General features: G+C 46.4%; 1 protein-coding gene across 1 annotated transcript in view; it reads right to left on the bottom strand.

Moving 5' to 3' along the window:
* Positions 1 to 4,692: 4,692 nt before the first annotated feature.
* Positions 4,693 to 11,772, bottom strand: part of LOC149342414 (uncharacterized) — a 54,291-nt gene continuing 47,211 nt past the window's right edge. Inside the window, exon 2 of the mRNA XM_089544698.1 lies at positions 4,693 to 7,399. Coding sequence (XP_089400824.1) covers positions 7,394 to 7,399 — 6 coding nt within the window. The 3' untranslated portion in view covers positions 4,693 to 7,393. The remainder of the gene's footprint in view (positions 7,400 to 11,772) is intronic.

Genomic DNA, 11,772 nt, shown 5'->3' with positions numbered 1-11,772 from the left:
GGCATGCTCACGTGGTCTCACACAATGAGCTTAAAACATGCGGACATATAAGCTAGCCACAGTTGCCCAGCGACATCTCTTCGACAGCGCTTACGATCTGGCATGAGCATTACTGAATGTACTATCGGGGACAAAAGTGCCCGGGACACGCGAGCGGCATCAAAAGCACATAGCTTTGTTATCAGCCAATCACTACAGATAACGCTTGTGGAGATGGAACTAAGCTATAGACTCTATAATGTGTGCTACTGAAATCAGCTTAACAATAGCACACTTCGTATCTATAAGCGAAAATTATCAGCTGCGCGTCCTCGAGAATTTTGTACCCCGTAGTACATATAGAATGACAGCCGATGTAACTGATTCGTTATTAGGGGACTTCATAATTATCATACACACTAATTCGCCTTCCAGTGGTCATCACATAGAAGACACTTCAGAAGGAAACAGTAGTAAACCTTCAATAAATGCTTTTAAGATCACTAGTGCTGAATGTCCCAGGGCAAAATCACTGTTTCAAAGCAGGCGCCGCTTGATACCAAAGTTTTGTGCGACACCAAGAGAGGCCATAGCGCTGGGTCGAGTGAGCGGGCGGAGCGCGCGTCCTGGTTCTCCCAGCAGTAGAGGACGTGGTTGCATAAGAGGCTGTGCTCAAGTTATCGCGGTGACTGGGTGGCAACTGGGCAAGACGGACATGTACGTGTGTTGTCTTGAACTTCACGAGCTTTAATCGCCAACCTCTTAAAAAGGATGTCTGAAGCATCTTCGATTATAGAATGCCTCCCCAGCGACATCTCTTGCATGGTTGTCGCTGTACACGCCCTCTGCGCAGGTGCTTTCTCCGTCGCTGCGTTCGCATATCCGAGCCTGGCACTTCGCTGCTCGGAAGCGTTCGCTATAACGATAAAACCATCAAAACGCGCCCGGCAGGTGGTGTCGGCCCCCTTTTTTCTGTGCATCTGTTTGTAAACAGCCAGCCATTGTATGGATACGCGCCCCCTAAGGCGTCGTCGGCGGCGTCCTGTTTTGAAGCGGGCGCGACAGCGGACCGCACGCGGCGCGACTCCGAGAGGCACGTACAGGTCGGTGGTCGCGCACAAGCGAAAGTTGTCGCACAGACAAAAGGCGCCGCGCGCGCTTCATCCTTCGAGTAGGAGAAGCGAGGACACGTTCGCCATTCACAATGGGCTCCATTAAAGAGCGTCGCAAATCCCCGACACGCGACCGAGCCGTCGGCTGCCGCGCCCCATCGCTCAAGAAGGCACGCGGCTCGGCCCGGCCCAATGCATAGCTGCCAAGTTTTGCCGATCATTTGGGCGTGGATAAGCGACGGAGCGCCGCTGGCTTACAGAGGAGTCACGCTGTGTGCTTGACCACGCACGCCGCTCTAGCAGTGCTTGGAGATCGAGGGGTCGCCGATAAGTGACAGACGCGAGTGAGTGAGGGACACTCGCGACTTCGACACCGATGCTGCTGCTTCTCCATGGGCGTTGTATGCCTTGACTCGTTATACCGGGTATAGTGCGCAGTAAGTGTCTCGTAATGTGTTGGCCGAAAACGCTTTTCTTCCCAGTGAAGGGTACAAAAAATTTGGCGTCTACGTCGAAGGCGTGGTGGCTATAGCTTCTGCCTAATACACGTTGTCAATGATGGAAAAGTATGAAAGTCTCAGCAGGCACTGCACAACACCGTCAGCATGTCGTGTCATCCCATTTTACATTGAAAGCTGACTTGTCAACTATACGTACTGTTGTGGTCAAGTAATGTTCTGTTGAAGAAGCGCCTTTTGCCATTTAAAGTGTAATCGTGCCTTGCTCTAGTATATCCACGCTCATCTCTAAGTTACCTCTGCCTGATAGAGGCAGCACATAATCCCCCACTGTTGCACAGCTGGTAGAGCAATTCCTAGCGGATTGTGTGATTCTCTGGAATTTACGTATCCACAATTGTCCTAACACACAAGGCTGAAGGCGAAAACTCCAGACTACCTGCTAGTTCATAATAATATGTAATATGTCGCCTAACGATTCAAGTTCGCGCCAACTGTGGTCATATCTACTTTTATGACCAAAAAAGGAATAAAAACTGATGCCACCCTCCAGGATCACGTGGTCTCATGCCTTTTGCGGACATGCAACTGCGCAATATGATCTTGTTCTGGAAAAAAAAAAACAAAGAGTGACCAAGAGCGCCAAAGGATGGCAGCTCTAGTAACTGATCGTTGCCGAAAGGGCGCGCGCGTGCTTCTGTGTATGCGCTTCAAGCCCGCGTGAGGCCGCAAATTGCAAGTTTGCATTCGCTCCGTGCACTTGAAGATCGCTCCTTCTATTCAGTGGGCGGGGCTCCCGAGCATGATCCCAAAGCGAGGTAAAGGGCAGGTCTTCGCTTGCGGATCGGCAACCACAGGCGGCCCGCTCGTATAGCCGCGAACCGAACTCTAAATGCCCGGCTCCTTTGTACGCAGAACGGCTTCTCAACTGAAGCCGAACCACTTTTCTTCTGCGCATCTTTCTATAGGTAGAGGTACTGAAGCAGGAGTCGGAGAAAGCGTACCCCATGCAGCGCGCGGTCGCGTGTTCGAATCGGTCACCCTGGGTGGCCCATCCGCTCCTCAAAAGCGGAGCGCTTAAGCGCATACAGGAAGTGCTTGAATGGAACACCTTCTTTGAGAGGAGCAAACGAGTCGTATACGGTCTACGGGCTCTTCCCTGTCTTATGGTGGGGCCGCTTTTCGATCACGTACCGTAAAACAGCGACTCCTTGCTGTGCAGTGTATGGGAAGAATAATGGCCCCTTCGATGACTGTTATCGCCGGCACCTACTAACAATGGGCCTTGAGAACGGGTGCGCCCCTCCATTTAAGTGGCGAAGAAAAGGGGGCTCCTTACGCGCTTTTGATGTAAGGGTTTGGAGAGCGGCTGTACGCCCACTGCGCTAGAAGACCCCGAAGAACGTCGTGCTTTTTGAGGTTATCTGAGGAAGCGCTCATGCGTCTTTTCATGGGCGTATACTTTTTTGTGTTAAGAGTAATCTGCTCAAGAACAGCGCTAAAGGAGAGCAGCGTTGACACCTGAAATGCAAAGTTGTGCTTCGTTTTGCATGATTGGCATGTAGATATTGGCTTGTAAGCTGGTGTTGAGGACGAGTGCATGAAGTCCACTTACTATGTTTTTTTAAGAATACCTAGGGGCTGTGGGTCTGCTTTGGGTGTCGTGCAGAAGGGTTTGTGAACATGCACGGTACTAGAAATATTCCTCTAGCTCTGAGATTGCACTTTTCGCGCTACAAATCTCCGTACACTCTAAAACGCGGATACGCCTTAATGGGTGTAAAAAGGGTGTGAGCTGTCATCTAGCGCGCACTTTTTTACGAAAGAAAATGCGCTAGAGGACAGTTTACCACCTTTTTACTCCTTTATCTTTAGAGTGTAGGTGGAGAGTAGAGCTCTTCTAGTCCCATAAGAGTTTAAGTTCCAGAAATGCCACTATTGACCTTCGCTACACGTTACGCTTAACAATCCATGGCCTAAGAGCTTTTGAAAAGGATGACACTTGATGGCCGTAAAATGTTCCACATACGTTCCATATTTGGTCGTATGCGGTAAAGAAAAATCTCTATGCTGATCTTCAAAGTGCTAGCATTAGATTTGCTCTCGCATATATATGCTCTGCGTGGTCGTTTGTCCTCGTTTCTCAAGGCTTGTACAAGTGACGTGCAACATCAAACGTTTTACTTGGCGCATCCAACGAAAGGTGACAACTCCGAAAGCCTGTAGAATGGAGGTGAGCCTTAAAGTGGAACACTTCTAGGTGCTTGTGTCGGCTATAGGGCGACTGTTTTTCGTGACTTATCAACAGTGCTATCAGGACGCATGCAAGTTCAAAGCAACTACTTACTTTCTGAAAGGCTCTATTTTTGCAGTCCGAAAAATAGCAGGAAATACTGATAAAGTGACAAAGCGATGTGATAAAGCCCAACTACAGGCGCTCAAGCACTGGTGCAAGCTTTCTCTTCAGCCCTACAACTTGCTCGCACTGAATTCGCACCTTTACGAACGCCAGCCGGCCTATTTTCATACGCTTCGAGCCAATCAAACAGGCCTCGAAGTCGCCGCCTTCCATTCGAAGCTTCTACTACATTGTGAGCAAGTTGTCAGGAGCAGACCAAATAAAGCAAGCCCTGACTGAGGCCGTCCTTAATGTTATCTTCTGAACTATTTATACATTTAGTGCTATATTTTCCCGCTAACCCTGTAATTCCACAAGATTTGCTGATGAATAGAATAATTTATTGTATGGTCTATAGCAAACAACAAATTGCTAAATTGCAATGGAGTCACCGGCGACAGTTATTCATTTCGTCCCTGAGGTAAGCATGGTTATATACAAATCATTTGGAACTAGCGGCAGGCCACAAGGTGTCACGAGGGCGCGATGTACAAGAGAGCTCAGTCGAAGTAGCACACTGCAGGAAGAAGGCTTCTCCAAATGATCGTCACTTATTTTTGTTAACATTGCCAGCGCACATCACGATGACTCTGACCGTGATCATGACTTGAGAGCTACACAAAAACAGCCTGAAAACAGAACTCAGAGTCGAGAGACTCTGCCATTTCTACCCTTCAAGTAAGCATGCGATTCGTGAAAGCGGTGTAGAGTTTAAGGGAATTAAGAAGCATGTAAACAGTTTGTGAAAAGCAGTCGTTAAAACCATTTATTGAGAACAACATATCACGACGAAGAAAAAAATAACATGCCACAGAATCTAACAAAGGCGCTAAAAGAAAGGCATACGACAATATTAGCTTTCAAACTGTTTCGTCAGGTATATAATTTTCTTTCCTCTCTTTTTTATTGTAGAATGGTGACAGGTGTTTCAAGAATTGACGACTCATATGCATGTACTTGCACATCAAAGTTCTAATCACAACGCAAAAATAACAGCGAGCTCTTCACCACTGGAATGACTGACACTTTCGTGCCTTTGGCAAGCAAGGCGATGATATAATCACAGTAGAGACATGAGCCTTCGATGGCCGGCATTTGATTCGTTTTACTGCTACCTCTTAGAACGACTACTCGTTGAGAACGAGTCTCGTGCGCTGACGCAAGGTTGACAGAAGCGGATAGTTCCAAATTCTGCAGAATAATTTGTTTCTGAGCTAGTTGGTACATGGTCCACTCACATGACACATGACACACTTGTCAGCTTCGCGTGCCAGTGTTCTTTCCTTTGTGGCGTCTATTTGTTGGTTCTAGTTCTCTTGGGTCAAATACTATGAGTTTCTATAGGTGCGAGCACCAGCTTAAAAGCCAAATATAGCGAGCGGTCGTACTTGAATGCGCGTTATTGAGTATATGAATAGTGAATCTTAGTGATGTACAAACGGCTTCTTCATATTTCAATACAATTCACTTATACAAATGTTTTAACGAAAGGGATTGTGTGAGACTCCGCCTGTCTACTTTGCATTGCAAATCTGATGCACTCCTTCCCAGATATCCGCGCAACTACCAACAAGCGAAGAATTCTCGTTGGCTTATAGCTTCTCGTGGCCTAAATTTTCTCGCGCACTCTTAATGTGCCCGGATGTCGCTTTTTAAAAAGAAAATGTTCCATTATCATGCTCAGCCATTGTCCGGACACGAATACAGGGGGAGGGGGGGGGGGGGGGCAAATTAACGTTCCTACAATTTTTTTTTTCAAGAAACTTGGGCATTGGGTACCGTGGACGGTAAAATGGCCAAAAAATTCTCACGCTACCTCATAAAATTTTGTTCGAAACTGTTCTTTAGTTCCGCACTTGCGCATGGAGTCTTTAAATATAGTTTTACAGAAATGTCAGCGTCTAACGCGATCTCCAACCTTAAATTCGGCCCACGCAAACCAGTGAATCATACGAAACCATATGCTCAGAGTTTCAAATAATACCTCCGCGAACTTAACACGTGCGCAAAGCATATGCATCAACGTATTGAAATGACTGCCTTCGATTGTCATTTGTCGTCCTCGTAGTGATTGCACACGAAAAGGGAGAGCCTTAGGTATAGCGGATTTAGTTTCGTCCTGTCTTCATTTGGCGGAATGAGGCGGAACACATGCTCATTATGGTTACAAATTCTGTCAAGCTTGCGTTAGCGTAAGACATGATTTTTCATTGACTCGCTTTCAGTTCTATACAAGTACCTACATTCGCTTGAAAATCAACTTTTGCAAAAAAAACGGAAAAAGAAACAAAAAATTCTGCGGACTAACACAAGCACATTTCTGGACCCTCAGCGAGCTGATTGAATGCCGCTGTGGGATGACTAGAAAGTTAGCCTCTGACTTGAACTCACTGCGGCTCAAGGTGGATCCCTATCCACTGGCTTTATATTTTGATGTTTACTCAAGAACGCTATATGTGATTCTATTTGCGAAAACTTTTTAACAAGCTTGCCGGAGCTAGTATGATTAACCTCGCGTGAGATTCAAAATCAACAAAGTATACTGCGGTGCTCACTCGAACAAATAGCAAATAAATAATGGTAAATGGATGAGTACACGCGACATCTTCGACCGCACGTTGGCTAAAACCTAACCGAGCCGGATCCACTCTAGAGATGTTCCCATAACACAAAAATACAAAAAGGGAAACGTTCCTTCGTTTCTATAAAATACTGATGACGGCTGGCCAATCTCAAATGCGAATCCACTGCACCCAGAAGCAATGCGCAGGACGAGGATCAAATACAATTGTTAACAGCGACTTTTCGCTTCTAAGAAAGTTTTTTTTTTCTTCTTCCTTGACTGCTACAGAACAAATGAGTTCGCACAATGGGCCTTTCTTTAGTCTCAGCTTGAGCCACCAACGCTTCGTCGTCAAACCTAAAGTTCAGTGAGGCTCATATAGGCGGCAAAAATTCCACAGAGATTAAAAACCGAAACTATACCTCATCTATCCGTACAATTACATACCCTTTCACTTAAACCGCAGCAGATAACAGGCATTGACGCATGCTCGTGTCGCGTATATAATCCCTCGCTGCTCCTTCTTTCCGAAGAAGTTCTGTACAGATCTCAGCTCGCGCCTTTATACACAGACGCGACCGTGTCTCGACCGAGTGCGTCGATTTTGCAGCAGCGCTCGATCCTTCATGCATGCCTCCTCGTCGCGGATTACGCGTGTCGATGCGAACTGTGAAAGAACGACAACACGAAATGTAACGCAATGCGACAGCGCGCGCGCGCACTCGTGTGAACCACAGTTGCCCGCACAAGTTCAGTGTCTCTTTTCACCGTGTCCAGTGCCCCGTGCGTCCAGGCCTCTGTCGCCGCCGCCGTAGATACGACGACACCACTGTGAGCTTCGCGCCGGCTTGGTGGTGGCGGAGTTCTCGTCGCTTGGCAACCGCTAGGCCTGAAAAACAGAGAAAAAGAATGCGAAACACCCATATTAGGATTTGGCGTTGTAAGTCAGTGAAAAGAATTTTCGGAACGTACGGAACTTTTTCTTTAAAGAGGTTCTTTCCTTCCCTGCATTCTAGAATTTTCCTTCAGAATTTTACTTTCGAAAAAAATTTGATCCTATGACCGATTGGCCAGAAGGCGTAAATTTAATAATTTCAACAAGAAATCTGCAATTCCGAAATTCCAAGCGAGTCCCGAGTGCCATCCAAGGGAGTAACGAGTGGCAGGCGGATGTTCAATCACTTGGCCACCCCTGAGGTCCTATGTGTCTGTCACAACGTGATTGATGGACTGAACCACGCCGTCCGCTACCGTCAGTGGGGAACACTAATGCTAACGCACATTCTGTCGCATGAATAGCAATGATCGTGAGTTACTTTTTATCCCGTTATTAATTAAGGTAACTAACCCGACAAACCATGTGCGAAGAAAATGAGTTTTCTCCTAAAACGAAGTACGGCGTGTGTTGGTTATGCAAGCATGCATTTTCTTACGACAGAAACGTGTTCAACTGAAATGAACCCAATATATAACTACATCAAGTTCGGAGAACCTGTCTTTCTTATACCTTCGTGCTTTTCTTCCTTTTTTATCGCAAACAAACTGACGTTAAACAAAATGAACACGACACCTTTGGAGCCAAACTCTCCCAGCAGGGGCCGCAGAAATAAAGGGAGGCATGAGGGATCACCAGTTGCTGCCTCCAGAGAAGACTACCTAAATCTTGTAAATCGGTGCTCCACAACCTTAAAAAATTCCGAGGACACTTTGGCAACTAAAGCGTTGAGAGGCGAAAGCCGAGGACGCTATGCCGTGACGACTTCCGGTGGATGTGACGTCACATTGTTTCCGTGGCTATATCGATACCTAAATTATACATCTTTATGGGATATTAAGTGTTAATTACGCTTAATTACACATGTTTTCAGCTAATTTGACATGAATCCGACGTTTTTCTGACCATTCTGTGACAATTTCCACTATGCCGTGACGACTTCCGGTGGATGTGACGTCACACCTTTCCCGTAACTATATCATCGTCCGCGCTATTACGGCGCATTTTCGACATTTTTGCCTATAATTAATTAATTAATCTACAGCCATAAAACTTGGCTTATCGGTTCATTTTTTCCTCCTCTATCCGAAGCAACCATTGGTTTTCGTCTATCTTTTTTAGTTCCCGAGTTAAACACGTGTGACACGCTTTGTTAACGGACGACAGTATGAGCCATTAAAGGCTTTCGCTTTAATAATGCTTCGGAGTCACAACTGCAGAGGACAGACTCAAGCAGCACATGAGGACTCAGTTGTGACGTCTTGTGAATGTCGGTATGCCATTATAGGCCTTCTGTAAGTTCAAGACAGTTCTGCTCGCCACCTTTCATCCATCCTACCACGTGTTACAAAATCTTATTTTATATGTTTACACATATCCAAAAGTGATTGCCAGGATTTAGCAAAAAAGTAACCCAACCAAAACGCAAGGCCTGTGCTACATTATAATGCAACTCCGGCGGGATATAGAAACCACGAATAGCTGGGATTTCTAGGTTACTCTTCAAAATGACGTGAGGCAATATGAGAGCAGCGCAGTTTCATCAGTACCGTATTCAAAGAACACGCCTCAAATTTAGCAAACTAGGGTAGGGCGTTTCGAAAGCACGCAGTGGTGGTCAGTGTCAAGACTCAGGAATGAAACCAACCTGGATAAGCGACAGGAAAGAAACGGTTGTTTTTTTGCAAAGACAGGCAGAGTGGTCGGCAGCTTAAATCTCTGGTTTTTAAAGGGTGGTTTGTTGCACAAAGCGATTTTTCTGAGCACCTGCTTCCCTGGCGTTCAGGGGGTGCAAAGAGATTTATTCGAGGCGGCATTGAAGAAGGTTCATTATTGAGCTTCTCTCCTGTTGGGAGCTATAACTGCTTGTAGCAAATCGCGGCGGCTGATTTTTTACTTCAAACCTTGTTTTACCAGCTCAGACTACAGATTGTGACCTCAGCCCCCGGTGCAGTCGGCACCGCCGTCTGCTTCGATTAAACATACAATCTTGGAACCTTACAATTTTGCAATCTTGCAACATGCAACCGAAGTCGTCGCGGGAATAAAACTACACGTAAGCGGTTTCGTTTCGTTGAAGAGACAACTAAAACAAAGGCTACACTGTGATGAATGCATTTCATGCTAACTTTTAGCCAACCGTTTTTTTTTCTCTTTTTTTTTTAGATTGGAACGGTGATGGGGGAGGGGATTGCAGGACGGGCATGCCTTTGAGCAAAGTGCGCGATCGATGATGAAAAGTATAGAGTGGCATTTCGTTCGGCCGGCCGATAAAACCACCGATCTGTTCCTGCTTTTCTCTTTGCACGAGAACCTTAACTCTCGCAGAGCCAGCTCATAGTCACAGCGGTTAGAGGGTGGTATTTGTGTGCGAAAAATGTTATTCGGGTTTGACGACCAGCGCGTGCGCAAAACCCCATGAATTTCGGCCGCGATCTTTGCTGCCGACAGAATACTCATGCAGTAAAAGTAATGAGCAAATCTAGGAAAGGCTGATTGGCATTTCACAAGCACTGCGAACTGCGCTGAAGAGATAAAAGACTCCGTCTCCACTGTTATTCCTCGTGTCTGCCAATGTTCGTTTCCTGCACCGTTTCACCGCAGTCAGAGGGTGCTCTCTAAGGGAAACCACTGAAAGAGCAACCTCTTGAAGAGCAACCTCTGGAATAGCAACCCCTCGCGACCAATCACTAGCTGAACTGCCACCTGCCACGGTGCGCAGTTTGCTTCATATCTGGTGGGCAGGCTGTGATGACGTCGAAAGGCCACGTGACCTTGATTAGCCAGACAGACAATAACCAGGTTAGCCAGACAGACAGATAAGATTAGCCAGTCAGACAGCTGTGAAATTGGTGAGTGGGTGTCCTGGTGCTGGCGCACTAAAGGAAAACCCAAGGAATAAGAAAATAGTGACAGTTGCCACGCCTGCCCATATGCCACTTTAAAGAGTGCGGGTTCTAATTCTTCGGGTGCGAGCTCCGTATCTACTGGTATAATATAGCGCTGCCCACATTAGACATTAAAATTTGGGTTGTATTAATTAGCCAAAGGTAAACGGTGCAATTTTTTTAATGCATTCGAAGTCTCATTACAGAAAAACCCAACCGTTGTGATCTGTCATAAAATTTAAAAAAAGGCATTATGGTCAGTCATAAAATTTTCTGATTGGTCGAGACAGTTATGACGCCATCAGTTCACGTGATTTGTCGCCTGCCGCGACAACCACTTCCCTCCGGCGGCTCCTCTCTCCACCTGCTTCACCGCATCACAGAAAAGATCCAGCTTTGTTGACTGTCATGAAATTCGCTGCTTGGTCGAGACAGTTATGGAGTTATCTGGTCACGTGATGTGCCACCTTCCACCCCTGCCAACTCAACCCCGTCTCTCGGTGTGGTCTGTCATAAAATTCGTTGATCTTAATGCCACTGCATTCCCCACACGTAATGAAAGTGTCCCTATAATTTTCTTTACAAGAAAATTGGTCTAAATTATGCGAGAAAACGCGGTACCCCTCCCGATGGGACTCATGCCTCGCTTACAATCTGGCGCTTTATATAGTATGAACACATGTGGCCAAACCCCTATAAGGTTGTCCTTGGCTGGACGCGAAATAGGAGTTGGCTGGGGACTACCACATAAGCTTCTGCTCAATCGTGAGCTTCTTTTTACGCTTATTGTACGTGGAAACGGGCTCTCGTCTTTGGTAGCAAGTGTCCAGCATGGATGGATCACTTCTCACAAAAGTTATTCACAGTTTTTTTTTTTCCCACATTGCTTCGTGTTTCGGTCTCGGGGTGACGCAGAAAGATAACTCAGTGGGGGAGCGTCAGGAAAGTACGTCACGAACATGCGTCACGAAAGCTGTAGACACCAAGCAGCATTGCCGTCCCCGCGGTGCTCATCATTTTTTTCATGTTATGAAATAAGTAAACGACATGTGGGCTCATACCCAAACATCAGCTTGCTTCTGAACTTCGTAAGGACAGCTGTCGAGTGATATGTCTTTTCTTCCTTGAATTGAGTGCGGGGTGATTTCGCCATCACGACTCCAGAGCTGAGTGAGACGCATGGAACTCATTCATTGTTATTGGTCGCCTTGCACTTATTGATCACGTTATTGAAAGCTCAAAGAAACACATGTTCTGCGCACGATTTACGAATGGTGTTCCCGCCTTTTTTCTTTGCGTGCGATTACACTGTTCTTTTTTTTTTTTTATGCGGTCGCTTATTCTGGAGGTGGCGTCACTACGTGACGTGAGCCTAGGATT

This window comes from Amblyomma mixtum, chromosome 5, assembly GCF_055824585.1.
Source record: "Amblyomma mixtum isolate Tamu chromosome 5, ASM5582458v1, whole genome shotgun sequence".
NCBI lineage: Eukaryota > Metazoa > Arthropoda > Arachnida > Ixodida > Ixodidae > Amblyomma > Amblyomma mixtum.
The sequence above is the reverse complement of the archived record's forward strand: the minus strand, read 5'-3'. Positions and strand labels throughout refer to the sequence as shown.